The 25237-nt window shown below is 35.9% G+C and overlaps 1 protein-coding gene across 2 annotated transcripts in view; it reads left to right on the forward strand.

Annotated features, from left to right (window-relative positions):
• DMD (dystrophin) overlaps positions 1–25237 on the forward strand; it is a 1150282-nt gene that overhangs the window by 691477 nt on the left and 433568 nt on the right. For both annotated transcript variants that reach the window (XM_072848384.1, XM_072848392.1), the window contains one exon: positions 20682–20857. In XM_072848384.1, coding sequence (XP_072704485.1) covers positions 20682–20857 — 176 coding nt within the window. The remainder of the gene's footprint in view (positions 1–20681; positions 20858–25237) is intronic.

A 25237-nucleotide genomic window follows, 5' to 3' on the forward strand; every position in this document is an offset into this window, starting at 1 on the left:
GGCATGTAATGGTTTGAGCTCAGGATACAAAAAAGGTCATCATGCTGTAGAATAAGGGGTAAAGATGACAGTTATGACAGCTGAGATGCAGCAAAATAGCATGGCAAGACTGAAGTTCATCTGCAGTATTACAGAATGTACATTTATGTAAGCATATAAATTATAGAATGGTATGTGATTATGTGCACTTCTAAGTGTGTATACATACACATCTATACACATACACACATAGGAGTTCTCCTTGCAAAGGAGAAAATATAAAGAAACAGGAATGAGCACAGCTAACTTAAAACACTTTTGAAAGGTGTCCATGTCCTTTGGGTATGAGAACTGCTTAAGAATCAGCCTGAAGAAGAGGGACTTAGAAACCTGAAGGTTAAACACATAGACAAGTATAAATACCCTCAGGTACTCGTAATATGCTAATTTAAAATAATAATGCTTTAACCAGCAAATATTCAATAGCTGATGAGACAGATCATTTAATTGTGAAGTGAACTTAATAAAAATGTTCTTTGAGAAACTAATTGCCTACTGGTAAATTGCTGTTTAAGTAAGACTTGCTGTTGCAAGAGAATTAATAACAACATCCTACACCAGACCCAGTGTTTTTAAGATTCCCAGTGTACTGTATGTGATAACGTATTATGCAGGTAGAATTCTTCTCCATACTGGATGGTGATGTGTATAACTAAATTGTCCTTCAAGACTAGTTCGCATGCAGTTGCTGGTATCGCACTGTTCGGCAGCCTGCTGCAGATAAGAATGAATGATGATGCCCTAGATTTTAATGGAAATTTTAGAGCACGTGCAGCGGTAGGGTGCAGTCTTCAGCAGAGAAAAACGAGCTGACTTGCAGGCATGAGGGGTCATCAAGAAAGATAAAGAAATAGGACATATACTCCAGGCTAGCCAAGGCTTTTTAAAGGATATTATGGAAATGAGGAAGAACCAATTCAATTTTTATAATGTAATTCCATTTAACTTTAAAAAACAAGGTCAAGGTACTGTGTTTTTTGTAATGATTAAAGATTTGGGATGTTCTTTTTGTTGGAACCGTTGAATGTTTATGTGGCAAAGACTGAACGTGACAAAGAATTGAATCTGGAAGCATCAGAATTATGTAGCAGCTCCTCCCAAAACCACATGAGAGACAAAAAGAAATTTGATAATCACTTTCATTTTCATCCTGGCAGTCAAATTTCCTTAAGGAGCCTCTTTTTAAAGTTTTCTTGATCCCCAAACAGTAATATATCATGTTTTTACATAAAGTCTATAATAACTACATTAATCATGTAGCTGATCCAAAACCAGTTCCCTTTACAATCAAATCTTAGTGCTTCTGTTCTTAGTGAAACATGATTTACCCATTAGATGTGAGACTTTACAATGCATCAGGTTTGCGATACTGTCAAGACTTTTTGAAATTAAGATGAATAGGTCAAATTTTTACTCCAAAACCTCATGCAAACATTTTATTTTTAATGAGAAAAGATGATGCTGTACCTCTCCTGCATAAGCCCATAAAAATAAAAACTGGGATGAAAAATTTCCAGATGGGCTCATCTTAAAGGGAAAACATTTTGATTTTTCTTACTTTCTTCTCTCTCTAAAGACAGAACAAATTCTTAATGAGTCTTAATGTAAAAAAAAAAAACCACCACAAATGCAAGGTATGAATGATGAGTTCCCTTTCTAAAGAAATACATTTGCTCCCTGTTGAGTCTTTCATAGAACCACTTACACAAGAAGGCTAGTGTGATGGAGGGTGTTTGGGGCAGCTCTGAGTATCTATGGTTTGTACCTGAGCCAGTCAGTTTGCAGTTAGGTTTTCCATGTCTGCACCATACTATGACTGTTGTTACAACTGCCTAGTAGATTTACCTGGAGAGGCTTTAACCACATCTTTGTTTAGTATGGATTGCAGTTACTTAGTGTAACCAAGTCCTCCTGACCAAGACCAGTGAGTGAAGGGGTGTATTATCTTTTTTCCCCTTTAAATCAGCCTGCCTTTTGAAGCAGCCATACTCCAAAGCCTAATAACAATAGCTTTTTTCCCCCCCTGCTATTCTCTATTGTATGCTAATTTTAACTATGACTGTCACCAGACTGTCACCCAGGTTTTATGAAAATCCTCTCTAGCTCCTGGGAGCTCCAAGCCATAGCTGCCACATTATTTCATTTGTGCCTTTATGCTGAGCATAATAGATCAGCAGTGGTGCAAAGCAGTGTGTAATACTGGTTGTTCAGTCCATTACAGGTTCTCTTGAGTAGCCCTAGTTTGTCAAGGGACTCTGTTTTCACACAGCTCCTATTTCAGCCAAAAATAGGAAGTGCAAAGACAAGCAAGATAACTCTAAGAAGTTGATCGGATGTTTTTCAAACATCCAGAAAGTTTTGAAATTTGACAGAAGCTTATTTATTTTGATTCGATTCATCCTCTCTTAATTTTCAATCTTAATATCAAGGTTGTGATATAGATTTCTTGTACAGTTAAAGGCGTGGGATAGGGGATTGCTTGTGTGTTTTAGCACTGTCTCTAAACACCTGTGAGCAGATTTATAGTCATCTACTAAGAGACCATACTTCTGTGAAGGACAACTGATGGTAGCTAATGCTATTTTTTTTAATTATTTTTTATAATTAAATTGTAGGCTACTTCTCAGAAAACAGCTTTATCCTGGCTACCTAGTTGCGTGCTAGGAAAATGAATGGGAATGGCTCAGAGAGATGATAGTCGTGAAGACAAAACTTAATAGATGCATTTAACAGAGAAAGGTAAAAAGGGTATCTGAGATTAAAAAAAAAAAAAAAGCTTAAAAAATTATGTACCTTTTTAATTTCTTAAGAAATGTGGCTAACTATCTATCAAAACAGTTGAGCAATAGGACAAGGAACAGAAGTTTAAACATTTTAATAGCAAGATTCAGAGGTTAAAATTGAAATAAAGGTAACTAGAAGATGCCAGCAATGCTAAAAATCAGGCTGCTTTATGTTTTTATTTGCCTGACTTCAACAAGGCAAGCCTGAGATGTCCAGATTTCAGAGGAACATACATTTAAAAACTTCAGGAAAGAGCTATTAATAATGGTAACACTGTACCATTCTTATGTTTCCAAATATGGAAGCACCATTTTGGTATAAAAGCTTTGTTACATCAATATAAAATAGAAGTGTGACATTTTCAAAGCTTATGCACTGCATGCATGAGTAGAACTTTCATTAAACTCATAAATGTACTTCTATGTCATTTTTTTAGCAGTAGGGAATTTCGAAAATATAGTCAGCATTGGAAATGAGCTTTTGAAAATAGGTCAGAGAAAATAAAAACAGAGGAAAAAGTCCTAAATTTGCTATTTTCTTAAATATACAGAAATAAAAATGTATAAACCTTTTCCTAAGTCTTCAGTGAAGAAATAAGCGTAGCAGTGACTTGAACCAGGCAATTCTGTTACCTGTTTTGTTTGGGGTTTTTTGTTTTGTTTTAAAGAGAGTGCATGTGTTTCTGAATTATCAATGGTAGATTTCTGTAAAATATAGTTTAAACTTCAGAACTATATACTATTCTGTACAACACATTAACATATTTGATACAAACTAGTAATGCAAATGAGAAAGCAGCACAAATATACTTGCTCTAACCACCCTTCCCAGAGAAGAAAACAGGCCTGCGTATGCATTAACACTATGAGTCATGAGTGTGAAAGACGTTTGCTTTTCATCTGTGTCTCAATTTTTTGTTCCTTGCTATATCTAGAATTTTCTCTGAGATCAATGGAGAGTGGTTTGCCTTTAAAGCCTGATTTATTTACATGCTATTTTTAGCTCAGCTGAAGTCCTGTCAAAAAGTGAGATCTCAAATCTTGGCAAGGGTAAGGACCTAGAAAGTCAGGGAAAAGGGGATGACTGTACCATAGTGCTTTTATGTCTTGTAAGTGTATTGTTCTTGGTTTCCCTGGCAAGATCCTTCCATGCTGCCTAACAGATAAAATAAAGGTATAGCAATGGAAATGAGGTATAAAAGAGAGGCTAATATTTAAAGACAGGAGAGATAGGGGTATGATTTTATAATTCAATGTATTTTTTCCATTTGCAGCTAAAGTAAAGATAACTTGTCTTCTTCCACTACCAAGTAAGCTCTCACTGATTCAGAATTATTCAAATGATTCAAAACCGAACACTTATTTAAATAGGAAAAAACAGCTCATCTGTCTTTGTTAGACTTAAAACTCTGAATTGCACTACGTTTACAGTGATTCAAGGAGTAGGTTGAGCACGTTTCCCCCACCCCCCCCCCGCCTCCCTCTCTGGGGCCTCTAAGTGGAGGACTTACAACAGAATGCATATTTCTGTGAGTAAAAGTTCTCTTTTCTCTTACAAATTGTAGGAGTGATTTATAATAAGCAATTTCAAACAAGAAAATGGCAACAACACTGTCCTTGGTCTAGGATAGTTTTCTGAAATTCTGTTTTATATTTATAGATCTGTTTCTTATCATGCTTTCCTTTTAAGGGGCAAAACACTTCACTTGAAACACTTTCTTTGTCTGACTTAAGTTTGTAATGGAGATCATGTACACTGAGAAAAACAGTATTTTAAGCACAACGTCTGTTTAAAGGAATTGTGTTGTCTAGTGTCTCTAGAGTATCTTGAAGAGTGTACATTATTTACAAAAGCTGTGTTCTCATTTAAAATCCCATTGCGTTATGCATGTTATCACTGACAACCCTTCTGGGAAGCATCTTCCTGCCATCATTCCTGTGGGGTTATTTACCTGGACAAATAGATACCTTCTTGATTCACCACTAGAAGAATGAATTATGTAACTTGAGTCTTTGCAGACTTTCTATGGACTAACACATTACTTTTGACGAGTATCAGGAACTGGGAAAATAAATTAAAAAAAAACAACCCCCCCCCCAAAAAAAAATAATTGCTTTTTGTCGTAATTTTTACTTCACATAATCCAACAGGGAGTCTAGAATAAGGAAGAATGGGGGTCTCAGGGTCTCATTCACCTGAAAGCTGTGACTAAATCACATCTTAGCTTTTATTCTGTCTTGTGAATGTTCAGTTTCACATAAAAGAAACTGTGTAGGACCTAAGTGAATTCAGGCTCCTCTCACCTCTATTTGCAGGTAACTGTTTCTTTTCTCACCAGAACTCACTGCAGCTTTCTTCCTGTCTGAGGGTTGATGCTATGTTCATAGGACATTTTCATGTTAAGGAGGATGGAGTTTGATAATCAGCAGTGTCCTTAATTGGGAAGTAGTCAAGATTTAGAGCGTATCTATCGTGAAGTGAAACACCTTAGATGCTTCAAGACTAGCTCTCATAGAAACAAGTATATGCTAAGGATATTCCCAAGTGTTATGGCATGTAGAACAACAACAAAGAAAATCTTGGTGTAGGTTTTTGGCAATAACAATAGATTTAGTTTTGCTTTTAATTATACCCTTTGTTTCCTTTTCTGTCTGGTCACTGAGACGATGTATTTTAGTTAATGTGTTAATTTGTCCAAACTCCTGAAATGTTTTGATGGGCTGGTATTTATCCTGGCTTCCTATCTGTCTTTATGCAAAGAGACATTATTTACATCTCTTTCATGTTATTTGCTGTTTTCTGGTACAGCGAGTAATTAAAAGACAACACTTTAATTTCACTCAAGGATATGTATATGAGAACCACAGATTTAATAATTATGGTGGTTTAAGCATTTTTAGATGGCAGCTCTGTAACAATGTTCTATTTTGAGACTGTAACTCCTGGCAGACTCAAAGTAGGAGATTTTTGTACAAAAAGACTTCCTTAGCTCTCCTGGAAAGCGGAGAGCAGACAAGCCATGAAGAGGTGGTGTGTGAACCTTAGGTGAGCTGTTTTTCCCACATGCCTTGCAAAAATATGAGCCTCATGAATAGACAAGTGCCTCCGGCCTCCCCGACCATAGGGTGAGGGTCAGAGTTCTGCTGGAAGCGCTCCCCCCCCTTTCTGGTTCTTCTGGCACTGCTGAACAGGGAGGACTTGGAGGGATTTTTCAGCTTCTTTTCCTGTGTAAATGGAGCTTATGAAATTTCATTGTCTGGCTTCAGCCTGTCTATCTTTCATAGCATGGTCTGTAATGATTTTTGAATTCACTGTTCATTTTTAATCAAATCGGAAGCAGAGGTAGAGATTCCCAAATAATTAAGTTCCTACAGGCCTTAGAATATCAGTAGCTGGGGAGGACATGTCTCAGTGCTGGCATTGAGGGAGAGAGAAACAGGTCAAAAGCTAAATGTTTCCTTTGTTAGCAACCCACAAGCTAAGAAGTGAATGAATCTTGGTCCACAGACTATGATGTACTTACTCTGCCTTGCCTAGTGAGAGAGATGGAAGAGCTGGAGCTGTTGTAGTGGGAGGGATGGGAGATATAGAGGACAAGGAGAGCAAAAAACTGCATTAGGTCCATTCTTAGAGAACGATTTGTTGGGGGTTTTTTCTGCCTTCCCTATAGCAGTTTAGTGTAGATGAGAGAGTCTGCAGGATAGGTGAGCAGTTGTATAGGTAGCGCGCTTCAAATTGTTGCAAGGTGTCCCACACAGACACATGTTCTGTGCACAGGGCAGTTCCTGGTAAGCCACGGTGGAGGTCTTCCCTGAGGAGCTGAAGAGTGGAGGAGGGGTTCTTAGTTTTGGTGTAGTGATAGGATCTATTCTTTACCCTTCAAATCTCACATGAGAGTAAAGCACTAACATTTCAAATACGGGCTGAAGGAGAAATGTGCACCTGTTGGCTTGCATACATTGGGTTTTTAAATATGGAAGTATTATGAATTCTTGCCAGGTAGACCTCTTTGAACTTTTTAAGAGCTACCAAACAGAACCCCATATTTGATTTTCTTTTATATGCCCAGAAAAATTGTTTATCATGGTGATTTCTTTTAGGCATGCATACTCAATCCTGTAGCTGTTAGTGATTCTGTAGAAAAACAGAAATAGAGAAGTGGATTTTATATCTAAACAAATATTTTGTGATTTTATGTTAAGGTTAGAATTTCATGGCCAGCCTTCTGCAGAAGCTATGTGTGTAATAGGTATGAAGTGTCATGGTGGATTGAAGAAAAAGACTACTTTTTTTTTTTTTTTAATGTTAAAAATGACAATGAAGCAGAATTATCTGCAGTTAGAGAAATGGCTTGGTCAGAATTATTCAGAAAACTGTAAATACTTCATTCTGCCCCAAATATTTGTGGAATATGCTAAGTACAGTTTGATCTGTTCTCATTTTTTAAGGAACAAAATCAGTTTTGAAGGCTGCAAAGAACATCTGATTTGTTTCTCCTGTTTCCTGGTGATTATTAAACTATTAGCAATATTTAGTTTTATCTAACTTCTTAAATGGGATTTTAGTGATTTGTTGACTAACTTTGAGAAATTCTGTAGATTTTTTGCCCTTCAGCTAGAAATCAATATATTAACTTTGAACCAGAAGAAATTCTTCTGCCATTGATAACCATTTTCTCTTGCTGTGAGAGGTGCTGCAATGCAGAAAATAACTAAATTGGTTCTATTAAAATTTTTGATAGATCTCCAGTATAGTATTATTTCTGGTGATATTTTTGTGTGTTTATTCTTATTGTATTATTTTTAATATGGTTACAAAGTAAGTAGACAAAACCATTTGTATATGGGGACTCATTTTTAAACTCATTTTGGGAGAGGCTGTTATGTACTAGAAGACAGGACTCCTTTTTTGTAGTAAAACTTACTTTTAACTTGGATTTTTTGAAGGTTTCTACATGTCCCAGTTATTTGATGGGATGTAATGTGCTTTTGTCATATTATGATTATAAAACGTAATAATTTAAACCATCTAAGATCATATTGTCACTAAAAAAATGAATTATTTATTTGAAAAGGAAGTATTTATTTAAAGCAAAATGAAATATGCTGATTGAAACTATGTCCCAGCGTAGAAATTCAGTGTAAAATTTAGTGTAGAAATTTGTGAATAAAAACAAGGAAACACCACAAAATTCCCTAAATAAAACCAATCTTTGGGTAAAACACGATGGTTTTCTTGTGTGTAGCACCTTGCAGATAAAATTAGAATGTAGTGATCAATATTACCTTTCTATTATTATAACACTGCTACAAACTGTATTCACGCTTTATTAAAATAATCTTATTAATGTAGTGTTGGTATATTGCTTTCGTTCTCAGATGATACCACAGTTAGTGTTTGGATGTCATCAGAATGAGCTACAAATGGCACTGGTTTAACTCTGCCTCAACTTTTCTAAACATGGAAAACTGTATTCATGACTAATTTAAAGTTTTAGAAACTTGGAAGTTAGCAGATGTTATACATCATCCTTAGAAAGTGAAAAGGAGTCTGATTTTTACTTAATGTCTTCCCCATGCAGTGTTACTTGATAGAAGTATGGGGGTTTTTTTCCCCAAAAGCCTCTTTGCTGGGACCTTGTTCAAAGTATTACTGAGTGCCCCCAGCATCCATGAGCCAAGGAAGCTGAACACGTTAAACAACTTAGTTTCATGCTTCTGCTTCAGAAGAAAAAAATGTAAACAAGGTCTTTTTTTGTTTGCTTTTATAACGAGTCTATGAAATAGTGACACATCTTCAGAAAGAGAAGTAGTGTTTTCTGAATTACTATTCAGGCCAAGTTTTTTTGCTTCCTGTCTCCCCATCCTTAGCCTGGCATTCCTCTGTTCTCAACACATATTTCTCTCAGATTTGATACAGCTATTTCGATATTACCTCTGGTTGAAGAGGTGAGAAGAGCCAAACTGAAGTTAATTGTTGTCCAGCAGTTAGTACTGAGTGCCTGTAAAAGTTATCACAGCTGATTTGATTTTAGTGGAATAATTTCTTGTTGATAAAGTGCTTAATGTATTGCTTTGTTACAAAAAAACCCCCAATGTATTTATTTCTAAGCCTTGATGTTTAAAACTCAGCCTGCTTCTCTTCACCAAAGGACCAGGATGTCAAGATGCATGTTTTCCCCTGAAAGCAAATTTTCCAATAAACATATTGATTTGAGTGTTGAAAATGCAGTGCCATACTGAGAAAAATATGTTAGCATTAAATATGCAATGAACATCAGTTCCTGAAAGTCTTATTATGTTTGTAATATCAACTACTTTGAAGCAAGCTGATGAATTTAGCAATCAGAAATGAAATTATGGGAATATGTAAATCAGATATCCCTTGAGTAGCAACACTGGCATTCTTAGGAAAGCATTTGAATTAATAAAAGATCAGACCCCAAATGCTATAATTATGCTCTGAAGAAGGAACAAGATGGATACACAGGCTAAGTCTATTAGAGACTGAAGAAAAGAGAGTGTAGCAGGGGTAGAGAATCACTCCAGTGGTTGTTGTAGGGAGTGAAGCCAGTCTCCTTAAATTAATATGACTCAACTGGGACAGAAAGCCTCTCCTCTGGCAGCACTAAAAGAGCTAAAGCAACAGCTCTGAGGAATCCAGAGGTGGTGGGGATATGAAAGGCAAAGGAAGGATCTCAAAATCAAACCAGAGGAAGAATGAAGATGACATGATAGCTGCTTACAAACCGCTTGGTTTGTCGTCTGTCCCTCGCCACTGACATTCTCCCACCGGTTAGTATTGCTCAGAGGCTTGGGGCAAACACTGCCTTAATGGTGACGGGAGGAGGAGGAGAAGCACAAGGCGGACAATTAATTCTGGCTGCCAAAATCCTTCGGTAAATGATTTGGTGGGGATTTTTGCGTCTGTCTTAAGGTCAAGAAGGTTGACCTTATGCTATATTACACTTTTAGGGGAAGGCAGGGAAATAACTATGTTGCTGTAATATTTTTCCTCTTCTTTTTGAAAAATGAGTATTTCTGCTGGTTTATTTTGTTCTGTTTTTAACCAAATTGAAGTTTCAGGCAATATTTGAGCTTTGCCTGTGTTATCTCATTGAACCAGAACCTGTGGCTTGTTCAGATATTTTTGTAATACAAGGCCATAATGCAGCAATGTATAACAGTTAAATTAAGTGAGGCTGTACATGGTACCTATTACCATTTTACTTGCTTTGCACTGGAAGCTGTCTGTATGTAAACAGTTGCAAGCCTAAGCCGACTCATCCTCTTGCCTATCACGGTAATTCTCCACAACTGGGAAGCCACTTTTCAGGCTGGATATTGCCCAGGATACATTTATTCCTTTATGACTTGCTACAGTTGCAGTCAAGTCAGGGTACACTGACCACCAGTCCAAATCTTTTTGCCATTATTTTTCCTTATAAGCAGGCACAACATGAGTAGTGGTGGGTTTTTCTGTCTTATCTGGTACGTGACTGATTTTGCACAGCTTCCATAGAATAAAAAGTATCCAGAAACATTTCTCATGCCTGTCAAAAAGCATTTTTTAATATTAGTGATGTAGAACAAGTATGCATGGATTTTCTGATTGAAAAAATGTATACGCTATTTTAACTTGCTTTAAAATGAAGTGTAAAAGATGTGGATGAAAACCCAGAAAGCGAGGGTTATATAAATAGTCTCCCAAATGCTTGAAAGTGGCAATATCTGCAGTAGTTTGTCTTAAAGGGAGGCTATAAATGACCAGCTCCAGAGAGTCAATATATATAGCTTGTTCAATATTTCCAGTCTGCTACTTTTATGTAATGGGTATTTTTTTTCATAGCCAGAGGCACTGGCAAATGACAATCTAGTAATTTCAAAAGAAAGGGGTAATATATAACACCTTAAATATCACGATTGAAATGAAAACGGGATGCTGAGGCACATGTATTTATTCCAGTGCTGCTGCATTAAAGACTAGGGGTGGTACTTTCAAGCTATAGATTCCATAGGAAAACAAATAGAAGTTTTCTAGTTTTTGAAGCACAGGAGGTATATAGGACATAACTTGGCTCATGAAAGGGTATGGATATTTCTGTAAGAACCAGGAAAAGCTGTGAAATCGTAAAAGTTAATAACTATCTGCTTTTCATTTAAGAAAAATAAATTGATTTAAATATGGCAGAAAAATGAAGAACTGCGTTCACATTGAGTTGGAATAAAATCACTTACTTAGCTAAAAACACTGGCCTGATATTAAGGTAATTCCATCAGTATTACTGATGTCCTTCAAAACTTAAGAATAGGCTATGTTTGAAGAAACTAGGCCATGCTGTTATTTTTAATATACTGGGACCTATTATGTGAGTAGTTTGATTTGTGATAGCTGGAAAGAGATTGAAGATGGAGGATGCAATTTTTCTTATCGTTGACATTGTTTGCTCAGTTATAGCTTTGCAGAGCACATAAAAAATCAAAATGTTTTACATATCAGAAATTGCAAACTAAACATGGTATCAAATCAGGCCATAGTCCCAACTTAGTACTATTATGTGTAGAGGTAAATAGAAAAGTTATTTGATAGAGGCTTGTTTTTACATTTTGGTGCTACATCAATATGGAAATTAATATATTTCAGTGGCATACATGTGTGCTACAAAATCAGTGAGTAGGCTTTTGGACTTACAGTTCAATTTTATGTATTTAACCTGAAGCATTATAGTTAATATGCAGTAGCAAAGGAATTTTGGCAGAAAAAAAAGTCTCTTCTTTCTCCCTGCAGTATTTCTAAATCAGTTCTAAAATTAAATTGAATTAATATACCAATAAGAAGCAACTGTGTAATTTGGGTTAGAAACACAAAATAGACCTCTGGTCATGCACTTTGCAATTTAGTACAGAAATTATTTTCATCACAATTTTGTGTCACACTAGAAAGGGATGTGAAAAGCAAATTTAAAGGAATATGGCCCATTTTAACAACTATGGCCCACTGGAAATAATGGGAAAAACATGCGCTTTTTTTTTTCTTTATTAATCTCCTGGTGAATATCTTTATAAAACCACAAGGAGTTAGATGATTGCAAAGTGTCAGCATTTGAAGACAATACTGTTTATCTAAATAATTTTAAATAAAATGACTAAATTGCCAAGGTCAGCTCTCATCTTGAACCAATAATATATCTTTTTTTCAGTGCTTCTAAGGCCCAGAGAGTGCTTTGTAACTTTTTGTCCAGGCAAGGTTAAAGGAAAGCAAAGACAAAAATGTAACGCACAGATTTTTGGAACCTCTTTGGGCAGGGGTAGGAGGCAGCTTTTAGAACTGCAGTTACTCAGCTGTTGGTTTCAGAAGGTTTTCAAGAGCCAATATCAAGTTATTCTAAACTCCAAGTTGGATCATTCTGAGCAGCAAGGAAATTGAGACAAAGTTGATAAAGTCTTCAAAATAGGTTCATCGCAGTAGGTATACATGAGGGAAAATTTCAGTTTGCAAGCTTTGACTTCCTCTTTCCTTTCTTGCCCCTGTGGATTTAAAGGTATGCGAAACTTCCATTAGAGGAAGAGACAAATTCAGTTTAACTTACTTTCATTACAGTGAACAGGGAACCAGACAAAACTTTTGCTTGATCTTCTCATTAAGCCAGATATTGTCACTTTGGTGAAATTCATAGTAACAAGTCCTACCTCCTCAAGAGCTAATTATGAAGGAAAGATCAGTAAGTATTTGTAAGAAGAACTGGAGATGCATTTAGAGTTATAGTTGATAACAGCACAGGCAGCAGTGGAAAAGAACCTGGAATTACTGTAGCAAGCTGAAGTGTGAAGTTACTAGGCTATTAGAGTATAGACTGCTGCTTCTTGAAGGACAGCAGGCTAGGCTGAAGAATTTTTATATGTAAAATACAGGGATTTCAGCCTTTATGCCTTGTTTTGTGAAGAACTAATTTGTCATGGTTTCTACAAGGAAGACGCAGTCAAGAGATAAAGTCTGGAAGACATTAAATCTTTCAAACAAATCTGGGACTCTTTCTGATTAGAAGCTTTTAGCAGAATATGAGAAGTTGTATATCTCCATTTAAAATGTACAGTTGTGGACTTGCATTGTACCCACATTTCTTTGTGTACAATAGCAGTCATGGACAGTGAGCAGTGCATCCAGGGCAACACTGGACCTTGTGTTTTTCTAATTAAACAGCATCAAAATATAGAAAAAAATAAATAATATACAAAGCAGGATGGAATAGTATTTTCCTAAGGCTCTCCAACCAAGCAGTTTGCATACCAAATCAAGCAAAATTTTTATATTCTTTGTAAACTATTTATATAAACTGTTGCTTACACCACAAATAGTTCTATTAACAATTTCAGTCAAATAAAGTGAGAATGAAATCTCCTTGTTATTTTACAGTATTTATTGTTTACTCAGAAAACAGGTCTGCAGCAATTTTCTTTTCCTTTGGTTTCTCATATACAGTTGATGTACAAACCCAGTACAACTGAGAAAACGCACCCAGTTCTGCTTTGTAGGTAGAAAATGCCCAGAGCCTACTGTAAATTCTTTCAAATGCTGCTCTTTTCACACAGTTCATAATAACATTCAAACCATAATAATTCCAATAACTTATGCTAAGATGAAAACACTTTGCTTTAAATTGTCATCTCTTTAGCAAATGTTGCCTTCAATTTTTTACTGCTTTTTCACTTCTTCCATCTCCATCAGCTGCCCTGAGATTCCATGATTCATACTAATACCACAATAACAAACATAATGCGCACATAATAATGAAGATTGCGTAGCTGCTTATAACCAAACAGCTAGGAAACAACATATACTTTTTGTTGATTGTTTTAATCCTAACAAAGAGCCAGTAATGTGTCTCCAGATTAAATCAATGTGATTTAACTGCCTGGAAAATTGATTTCTTCCTTATTTCTGATAGAAACGTGGACAGAGGTGCATAGTCTTAATGGATACATTCATTCTGGTAACCAAATGCTAGCAAATTGTAGTGGGGATAGTTTTCCACCAAATGTTTTCACAGTTCTCTGATTTATATTGGTGCATCTGGGTATATACTCTTATGTCAACCTTATGCTTTTATACAATTTAAGGCAAAAGAGAGATTTATGCAAATGACTGAAGAATAGCACATTAATGTCAAATTCAAGATTACAGATTTCTAAAAGTGGTACACGGTACCTTTACGTGCTTTTAGGATCTGTAGCTTACCCTAAATTAAGGAAAGGCAGTGCAATATTTTTTTCTTAAAACATTTTGTGCCAGCTAATGCCTCTGACAGAAATTAGCTTATTTGTGGTATTTCTTCATGTTGCTATAGGGCTTCTTCATAACAATAAATTATTAAGCACGTTTGTCTATCACAATGAAAAGAGGAAAGTGTTGGTAGCATTGCTTATAGAATAGTTTCTGATTAAGTTTAACAGTAAAATGCTGTTTCATTCAATGTCAAGTGAAAATGAGATTGCAGAAAAAGTTGCATGATATATGTACAAGTTAACTAAGAAATAACAAATGAAGTCAAAGAAATGATGCCATTTTGGTACCCACTTGGGTAAGTGGGTAAGAACTCTGATGAATGTTTAATTTACGTACTACAGGAAAAGCAATCAAACTGGTTTACTTCAAATCATCATCCACTCAAATCTTTTTTCCTGTTTTAATTAGTACCAGGAATCTGTCTGAACCAATAATTTATCTTTTTGTCACATTGCCCGGTCAGCTGTCACGAGCATTGTGATAGGCATCAGGAAAAAAAAGGTGGCAACTAGGGATGTGATGGTGTAACATATTTTGTTTGAAACTGGTTGGTAAATTGTTTAATCAATTATATAAGTTACTTCTCTTTGTCTACAAAAACTTTAATCATAGTTTCTCAGGAAAAAATAACAGAAAGTATAATAAACTCTTCATTATATTGATAATGGTGGATTAAGCAAATGTGTAGAATTATTATCACAACATAGATACTGAACTGTTAATAAGTGTCCATTGAGGGGGAAAAAAAAAAGAATCCTGATGTTTCAAATAAAAAAATTCTATAAAACTGAAGTACCATAACTTTTTATAATTACATATTGTTTATGTAGGAGGTAAAATTGTTTGATGTAGGATTGGATTTGACAAAATAGCTTTTTGTCAGTTTTATTTGGGAAAATAAGGTTACTGGCAGCTGTCTAAACCAAGGAGAAGGCACAGTCAGGGCTTTAAAAAGAGGATCAAAAGTCAGTGAGGAACCACTGTGGTGAGCATATTGTTCACATTCATTTTGTTAGTTAGGTAAAATACTGTGATTGTATCAACAGGGATACGTCGCTGCATTTCAAACGCATGTGTTACAAGGTGATTCACAAAGAATCAGCCTGCTCCACACAAAGTACAGGCATCTTTAGGTATCCAAAAGTCTTATCTACTGGACCTTGATACATAAAAGTGTCTCTAAAGTCCATGTGCACAGTTGCACATGGAAATTTGTGCAGGGTAACTCTTAGATGTCATTAAATGGAGCATCATTGTGTGTCCTGTTAACAACCTGACTTCAGGGCACACACTGATCGTCCATATTCAGGAGGAATTTCCTTTGGCTCCTTGAATGAATGATGCAGTTTCATAAAATTAAATGTATTACGGAAAGAAGATTAAAGGAAAAAGAGTGGTATAACTGTGAAAGTGAAAGCAAACTTAAATGGGCCTAAGTCCGTAAGCACAAGGATGGCAACCCCCAGAAAACAAAACACTTCTCTTTGTAGTGATGTGCAGTAAGCTAGTGAATAGGACTAGCCCTAGGATCTCCAATATTGCTTTTTTTTTTTTTAATTGATCTGTGGTTGTAGTTAGGGGAAGGCAAGCCACAGGACTGACTGGGAGAGGGTGAAAAAGAAAAAAATAGAATGAGAAATAAAATGGCAATGAATAGTAAAACGACCAAATAATTCAACTGAAAATAATAAAAGGAAAAGCAGCATGGGAAGGAAATTTTAAAAAGTGGAGAGGGAAGGTAGAAATGTATTTTAGTGTTAGGTATTCTTGTTCTCTCTCCCTTTTAGGGGGTTCCCACCTCATATTTAGGGTATGAACTGAAAGCCATTGCCAAGATTATACTAGGAATGCCTGTAGATTTAGGGTGTCTCAGACCTTTAATTTTCTTAGGAAAGCAACATATGATGTACTTGGAAAGTATTTTCTAAAGAATAAAGGTGTTACTAACAACGTTGTCAACTTTGTCACAAGCAGTTGTGATTTGTTTATTAATATTCACTATCCTGCATAATTATCTCAAGAACAGCTTTACGAGTCACATTACTAATATTGATGCAGAAACCTCTGAATGTTTGGAGGTACAACTGAAATAGTGTTCTACATACATTTGGTGGGCTCAGAAATAATGCTGAAAGTGTCATGTTGAGAAATTACTTTGGGAATTTCTCTTTCTACTTTTTCCTTTTTTCCCCATTTCCTTTTTTTATGTTTGATTCAAAAAATATCATAAAGCAGCTGTTCTTGTGTTGTCACTAAGCACTTGCTTCTAGGACCAGAAAGTACAAGTGAGAACAAAAATGAAAACTGATAGTGAACTAGTCCAGAGTTTTCAAGATGATTATGGGCAGAGTCCCCTGCTATTGCAGAAACAGCCCTGTTGACTTTGGTGAGGATTTTCCCCTCTCTTTACCCCATATTTCTTTTTTGCTTCTATTCCACTTGGAAGTTTTCTGAAAGAGTGTGCATAATTTGTCATTTTAGGCAAATCTTGGAAAATAAAAAGAAATTAATTGAAGCAAAGAAGCATCGTATGAATGCCTTGACAGTTTTATGTTATTATACAAAATTAGTTGAGGTAATTATCAAAGTGTAGAACCATCTGTATGAGAAGTAGAAGTCCTTCAATATACTGTTTTTGCAATTTTTAGTCTGAGAGAATATTTAAACCTTACTTTAATGATATGTCGTTCCCTGCTTACTTATGCTTGGGAATCACAAGAAAGAAAAATTAGTGTGATGGATATTTATATTATCATCTGCTTTTCTTAACAGCTAAAAATGCAACATGTTGAAAACACAAAGTACACAGAAGTATCTGCAATCCACTCAAAATTGTGATTAGCTCTGTGTGTATGAATATGATGAGGTCTTGTCTTTTCTGAGTTGTTTTATTTTAAATATTATATAAACAACTTCTTTTTAATTAAGTTTGTTTGCTCACTCTGTTCATAAAGTGATTAGAAACTGTATAATTGCAAGTATAAGTATCTCGGATGGCCGCCTAAGCAAGCTGGGAATCCAAAGGGCAACATGCCCTTTTGCTTTGCCATTTCTGTATGAAGGGGTGAAATGTCAAGTGAAACTACAAGAAGCAGATTCAATGTCAATATTCCTTCTGTAGCACCATGAACTGTAAGGCCAAGGGAGGCAACCTCTTGCCGGCTCCCAGCACCTTGCTCTCATGCTGGTGTGTTGCAAGGACGGGAGGGGAATGAGTAGGGAACTATAGCTGTTGACAAGTTTTAGATACTGAATGTAAGTTGTGAAAAACATCTTTGTGGTTCATAGCTCTGGGATGGGTGTGTGAAAACATGACTTTCAGCAAAACAGTTAGAAATGCTTTTGTCCACTTTATACAAAAATACTTTTTAATAAAACTAAATGTCTTCACGGGTTGCTGTGCTTTGTGCAGTACCCAGTATCAAGAAAAATCTGCTTTTTCTTAGGCCGTGGAATGTAGACAAGCTTCATCAGCATATGTGTTTCCGTTTAATCATGTGAAAAGTGTTAAATGCATAGAGTACTTGGAAAAGAAAATCTCAAACTGGGTTTTTATGGTGATCTGAAATCCAGATGGCCAGAAGCCTTCTCTTATGTTCTGGTGGAAGTTCACACTTCTCCTTCCTACACGTCCTGCGTGAGGTTCCCATTTAGGCATTAGGGATCGTGACTTCAAAGGCCATCTCCGCCACTGAGCTAGCTGTTTTCTTTTTTTACTTTGTAAGGCCTATTGCATAATATGCCACAGGATAAATCAGAAAATTCCCTTGGTTAATTTTGTGTCAATTGAAATAAGTGTGGAAATCATGTAATAGTTACTTTTTTTTTTGTGTGTGTATGCTGGGGGAGGGAGAAGAACTAATTTAAGATGCTGTGAATGCAGGAAAACGGCTCAGAGTATTTAAATGGGCTTTTAATTAGCATTTCACTTTATAATAGTATACTGACTGGTGATTATTTCTATTATTTAGAAAAGCTGGTGCAGAGATAACCTCTAATTTCTACAAAATTTTAATTCTAAAAACTTTGGACTTCAGGAAGTAGAATTTCCCTTCTTTGTTCTCCTTGCCTTGATCTCCTATTCCAAATGAACAGTCCTGCTTCATATAAGTAGAAGCTTTGTTCTGAGTTATTTTTTCTGTAAGTGGTATGGATCTTAAGTTCATACAGGTGCATGCAATAGCACAATTGTTTCAGGCGCCTTGCTGGAAATAAGCCATTTATTGTGATGTATTTTTCCTCAGACTATACGTCTTACTGTTATGATTTACCTGTGTAATGCTCCCTAGTGCATAATGCAAAGGTTCTAGTGCTAAAATCAATGTGAAACACGGTGAATGTGTACAAAACCTAGATATTCATTTTAAGCTGGGCATTACCAAAACTGAAGTGTGTACTGGAAAGACCAATGACTTTACAGCCTCACGATAACAGAGAAACTTTGCACTTAGGCAAACTACCTGATTGTTACTGCTATTTATTCCTAATAGTGAATCATGTATCTGAAAATAACAGCCAAAGGTTGGACCAGGTATTATTGTATTAATGTGCATCATAGCAAGACAGGAAAATCTGATACCTCAAAGTAAGAGGCTTTTATGGGTCTTTCGTGGGTCTTAGAAGATCTTGTAGTTTCTGCTACAATGGTATCTTAAAATCTTGCACGTTCCACAGGCAAAGCAAAGTGTGCTGGGACACTTTGGACCAGCAGGGCGCTTGATGCGACATGACTGGACTGTTGTAGCTTGCTAGGATCCAGCAGAAAAAGTTTTCTCATCCTATCAAAACATAGTAAAACAGTATGCAGATTACTGTAACATTATGCTCATCACAGCTACTCTTTTATTCTGAAACTATGGGATGCCAACATAGTTTGGAAAAATACGCCCAGAATAATAATTTTTACTGAGAGGTACAAAAGACAGGAATTGGGGGAGTTCTCTTCTATAACAACCTAAAATAAACTGTAAGAAAACCAAACAGAACGTATAATAAGAATAAGCTTAGTCTCGACAGTGTAAACCTCTGCCTTGGCTACGACTCCTGGCCAGGACTGCGGGTAAATGCCCAGCAGCTAGCTGACATTGACCTCTGTGCCCCAGGTTGTACTGGTGTTCAAGCTGTCTGTGTAAAATTTGTGCAAAAGCTGGGATAGGGCATGCAACTGACTTCTTGCAGTTTAATGAATTAGTAGCTGGCAACTGAGGTGTGGTTGTGTTAAAACAAGTTAACTTTGAGTGTGGTTCAGTTTGTGAACTTCTAATCATAACCTCATGCCTGAAGATCTAATGGAAAAGATATATATATATAAGAAAAGCATGAGTAGTAGTTATGGTCATCTTTTACATTCCTGGAAAGCAGTATCCTGCCAATTTTAACCAGTTCATGGACAAATTTAATTTAATGTTAATATGCAGATTTACTAACTTGCTCTGTAATTTATATTATGCGTTTAGAAAGAGAAAACAAGCATATAATGTTGTTCCAGAGTATGATATGCTAAAACACTTGGTTTCTTCCAGAAGAGGTAGATTCAGCATTTTACTTGAAAACTCTTGTATGTAGATAGGATTCAGACACACTTCCTGAGATTGTGAAACCTATCATAAGTATGAATCCCACAGTGTAGATTGTTGAAGTTATTTCAATTTCTGCTTATTTTAGCAGTAAACTGTTGAAAATTATTTTACACTTCCCTGCTTGTACATCTTGAGGAATTCAAGGAAAAAAAATACTCATGCTCTACTAGTGATTAAAAATACGAAAATATTTATTTCCTTATTTATAAATATGAACTTTCTTAAACAGGCATACGGCATTAAAATCTAAGCTACAGATTCAGAACTGTGTTGTTTTTAAACATGAGGTAAGGCAGCTACAGGTATGATCGTTTTTTAACAATAAAAGGTGTAGAAAATGTATGCCAATGCATTTAGTAAAACTTGAAAAATTATCTGTCTTGGTTATCTTCTGGTAGTTTTAGTTTTGTTGTGTAAGTAGGAACAATGTAAGTAATACTTTATCTTAGAAGTGTAGTTCCACCCAACCCTGCCAAAAAAACCCAAAAACCAAAACCCCAAAAAACCCATGAGGGAATGGATTATCAGGCTTCTCGCAACTGGAGACAAACATGTTCTTTAATGGAATCAGGAGAAGTACTTTCAACAGTCTTTACTTTCTCAACATCACTTATTTGTGTAGGAACTCCAAACACTGTGTACTTTAAATTTTACAATGCTCTGTAGGCTATTGAATAAACATGGTGTATACCTTTGGCGGTGTAGAAGTAGATTTGTTCACAAGTTTTACTTATTAATTGATTTGCAGAATATTACTGTAATGATCTCTAGCAGACAAGAATACAGGAGGGGGAAAAAGGCTGTAGAGATGCACTGAAAGGTACTTGTTACAAAAACATGAGATGTCTTTCTGTCTACTTGCCTTTGGATTTTTCAGTTGGAATTCAGAGGAGAGCAAAAACTTTCACCTCTTTCCATCTGGCCAGTATGTGATGAAGCATTTTGTTTTGTGCTTGACATTTTTATGAATACGTGTGTGTGTTGGGTATTTTGCAGGAGCTTCAGGATGGCATTGGGCGACAGCAAACTGTTGTCAAAACATTGAACGTAACCGGTGAAGAGATTATTGAGCAGTCATCAACAGCAGATGCTAAGGTGCTGAAGGAACAACTGGAAAGTTTGAATACCCGGTGGCAGGAGATCTGCAGACAGCTGGTAGAGAAAAAAAAGAGGTAGGTTAAAAGAGAGCAAAAATATTGTGAAATTATTTTTAGTTATTTTAGATTTGCTTCTGGTTTAGATGTTCAAAGGAGCTCTCAACTTCTGGAGTTTTCATATTCATAATGAATTATCAGTTATTATGCTTCACATCCACTATCATTTGTTTAATTCTTCTTTTCTACCTACTCTTGTCAGTGACCACCACTCCCATACTCCACATTTTTATAATTCCACTCCTAATGTTTAAAAAAACCAAACAAGCATACATTATTGCTTGATTAAAAGTAGAACAGACTGGAGCTTCATTTACAGAATTTACAGTTGATTTATCATCTTTCTTTTTGATAGTATGTCATTAAAATATATCTCTATAGTACTAATAATACCTTAGCTAATTGATACAGTTAATCCTAATCTAATTCACTTCTCATCACTAATGCCATTACCATCTGCATTTCATAGGTTGGATAAAAAGAATGGATTGGTTAATGTAATTTATAATCACTTTCAGATCAATTTGTCTCATGCAGACACAGGAAGCTAGAGTGTTTGAGTTACAGATAATACAAAAATGGATCGACTTCTTTAAAAAGAGAATTTCCAGTTGAAAAAGAGAAAGAAATATTTTGGTTGCTGTTTATACTAGGTTTTATAAAAGCATATGTTCTTAACCTAGATGCTAGGCCTAAATTGATAATGACATTCTGCTTTAAAATACAGTCACTGGTAGAGCTTTCTTCATGCATGTTTTTAAAAACCCAGAATATTCCTTATAGAGGTACATTAATGAGTGCTAGGCATGTACTAGAAGAATTAGTAGTGTGCAACTACTAATTGTTTTACTAAGTTACTAATTGTTTTTACTAAGTAGTTTTGTTACTTCTGATGTGTCATGTACCATTTTTTTGGTTTAGAGCTGTGGGGGGCAAAAGTTGTGAAAATGTTGGCTGGAGTGGTAAGGGAGTGTCCTGAAAGGTTACTATTGAGTTTAATAATGATTAAAGTTTCACTTGGAACATGTTAAAAGAAGGAGATGCAACAAGTAAGCTACAGCTGTCAGAAGCTACAGGTGCTTTAAATATTTTTCTGCTGTATTTCCAGGTGTTGATGGTAATGCTACTTGTTACACGAGGGAGTCCTTGGCCTTTATTTATCACACTAAAAGCTGTTCTTTTGTACAGTGGAAACCCATCTGTGTTTCCAAGCCTTAACAGGTTATGTAAGTGCTAACACTTACAAAACAATAACATCATTTTAATAGCCCCGTAAGGTGCTTCAGCAACACAGAAGAAGGAGGTTGGTGGTTGAGCTTTGTCTGAGAATATGAAATATGTTCCAGTTCTGGTAAAGACTGGTATTGTACTTTCCATCATTTATCAATAGAAATGTGTATCTGAATGCTGCTTTGGCTCAAGCCAAAGCATTTTGGCTTATACTGTTAGCAGTATATGGAATTTCTTGGCACATCCTATATTTTAAGGAAGCCTAGAATCTGTTAAATGGGAATAATACAGTTATGTTCCCTAGATGAAGTTCTTAAATAAACACTTGCACATGCATTCCTCCTTGTGGTCTGTTTGGTTTGTTGACTGGTTGGTTTGTTTTCCTCTGGAATAACAGCTTGTGTAATTTTGAGGACTATGATTGCAGAGACCTCATTTAGTGACCTCTGCATGAATAAATGCATTGCTCTAGAAGGAATACAGATAGTGTTGTGTTAAACTGATATAAATGCTTTTGATGTACTGTAGTGAGACCCGTGTGCATCAGGACAGAGGAGTTTGCAGTTCTATTCATTGCCTGGTCTTCCTGGCTGTGTCAGAGCCAGGGAACGCTTTTTGTTCCCAGATCTTGGAAACAGATCCTACTCTCAGTCTAGCTGCTGCCTCCCAGTACATGCTTTTTCTTCTGCCCTTCATCTTTTCACTCTCACAGACTGGATTTTCAAAGGAAAGAAGCCTAGTTGCAGGAGTATGTGGTGTGTTCTAGCTAGGTTTCAATTATTGATGATCCTAGGCATGAAAATACTGTAGACTTATCTGCTGCACAGTCTTCATATAGCCTTGGTGTAATGGGATTTTAATCTCTTATGCTTTGGCGTCTTTTAGTTGTTCATTAGTTGTCTTAATTTGGTTTGGAGTACAGTCAGGTTCTCTCTTTTTAGGACTTCAAACCCATGTCACCCAAAGTGCCTTGATTTTTCATTAAGAACAAAGCATGGGGCAAACAAGAAAAGTTGAAGGAAGTGACCTCTACTTGCAGTCCAAAAGAGCTAATATAGTCACAGCATTGTTCATTGCATGTGTTTATACTATGGCAAATTTATGTAAGTATCTCAGTATAATATAAATTATAATAGATCTGGGTGAACTAAAATATTTTGACTCCTCTTTTTCAGAATAGCTTTAACAGACTATTTTCCAGACAAAATCCTAAGCCAGTATGCTTATATTTTGGATCACTTAAGTTTTAATAGTTCTTTAATATTTCTCTATCTTCCCTAAAAATTAAAATGTTCACGGTTAAAAGAATTTTATGATTAAGAAGGGGATTCTAAGATTTTTGTTTAAATCAATTTTGAGAATGAGAAAATGGAACCACATTTTAAAACCATAATGGAATCAGATGATGCTGAATGGAGAGCAAACTGGGTAGAATACATTTTCATTCAATAATTTCAAAGAAAAATAAAATAGATATTAACATTTAGAATCTTCTACAAATCAGAAAACTGATTCTAAATTTTTAAATAGATTTTATGTTTTATTCTTTTTAGTCAACACATTGTGCTCTGCTTTGAAAGATGATTCTCAGTAGCTCAAATAGAGGAGTAGTGATCAAATGCATTTTTGTTTTCTATTAAATTTTTTGGCTCAGCAGATCTCAAGATAAAGGAAGTGGGAAGAAATTAGCAATTGAATGGACTCCAAAATGAAATCTGACAGTGATTTCAAATTCAAGTGTAATGTTGCTAAGCATTATTCAAATGGCAAGGAAATTTTATATATTGTAAAGTCTATTTTGCTATTGTTTACCAAGGTGGAAGAAATTGATTTTGATAATCCTGCACAGATTACAGATGGGGCATAGGCACTCCATTTTGGACATATTTCTCAAGCCAAATTCAAACATACTCATCAGCTGGGGAAGGGGGGAGATTACAGAAGTAACAGAAACTGACATAGATATTTTCGTAAGGTGCATGAATGTGAGAATTTAGTTGGAGACAGGTGTATGGTGACATTTCCAAGGATGCCCATGACATTAAGCTTTCTCAGGTAGTCAAATGCTGAGCTGATAGTGGGAAACTCCAAAACTGAATGGCTGGGCAACAAGTGGAAGATGAAGTTCATCATAGACAAATGTGAGCTAATGAATATTTCAGAGAAACAGTCTATACCATGCTTACATGGTGCTGAGCTTGCGAATAGCAGTTACAACTCAAGAAAGTGATCCTGGCATTATCACTGACAGTGTTTGCAGGCTCAGTATGGAGAGGCAACCAAAAAAGCCATAACATTTTAGGCAGCATCAGTAAGGGTATTGAGAACAAAACCAAAAAAGTGTTGTTTTGCTGCCATTGAACGTTGTGGCATGCTTATGTTGAGTACTGTGTGCAGATCTGCTCTCTGCATGTCAAAGGGTATGATGGACTTACAGAAAGTATAGCTGGAGGAAGGCAACTAAAATGAGCCAGGGGTTGGAGTGGCTGCATTGTGAGGAGATACTAAGAAGCTGGGGATCTTCAGTCTGGAGAGAAGTCTCAGGAGGGGTATGACTGAGGGTTACAAAATTGAAGTGGTGGGTAAACTGAATGTGGAACAACATGTTATTCAACTAATTCCTCAATACCAGAAGTAAAGGGTAAAGACTGTTTTTGAAACTGTAAGAGATACTAAAATGCATTTAAAAATTACTTACTTACATTATGTTTTCTGAATGTCTGAGGTTTACTGGCCACAGAAGGTTGTGGAGGAAAATATTATGACTCAGCCCTATAAAATCTAATCTAATGCAAGTGGGATTCTGGGGGAGTATGAGGTGAATGGACTAAAGAAAGTGGCCAGTCTTCTGTGCTCCCCTCAATTACCATCTCCTGTTAGCAATGTTGGTGGCAATCTGTTGGGCTAGCTTTTCTGACACACTAGGGCATTTTTCATGTTCTGATGCACTGATTATATTTTGGGGGGGCGAGGGGGAGAATTCTACAGAATTACTTTGTCAGTTTTCCTGAGGATGCATTGTTAAATGGTCTACTATTTATTCTGTATGAGAACATAATATTATCACTGTATTCATAAAGAACCCTGTAAATTCAAAATATTTCCTGTAACCATTATTAACCCTGTGGTTGGTTGACTTGAAAAGAGAAGACTGATACATGATACAAT

The sequence above is a fragment of the Ciconia boyciana genome, chromosome 1 (assembly GCF_034638445.1).
Source record: "Ciconia boyciana chromosome 1, ASM3463844v1, whole genome shotgun sequence".
In the NCBI taxonomy this organism is placed as follows: Eukaryota; Metazoa; Chordata; class Aves; order Ciconiiformes; family Ciconiidae; genus Ciconia; species Ciconia boyciana.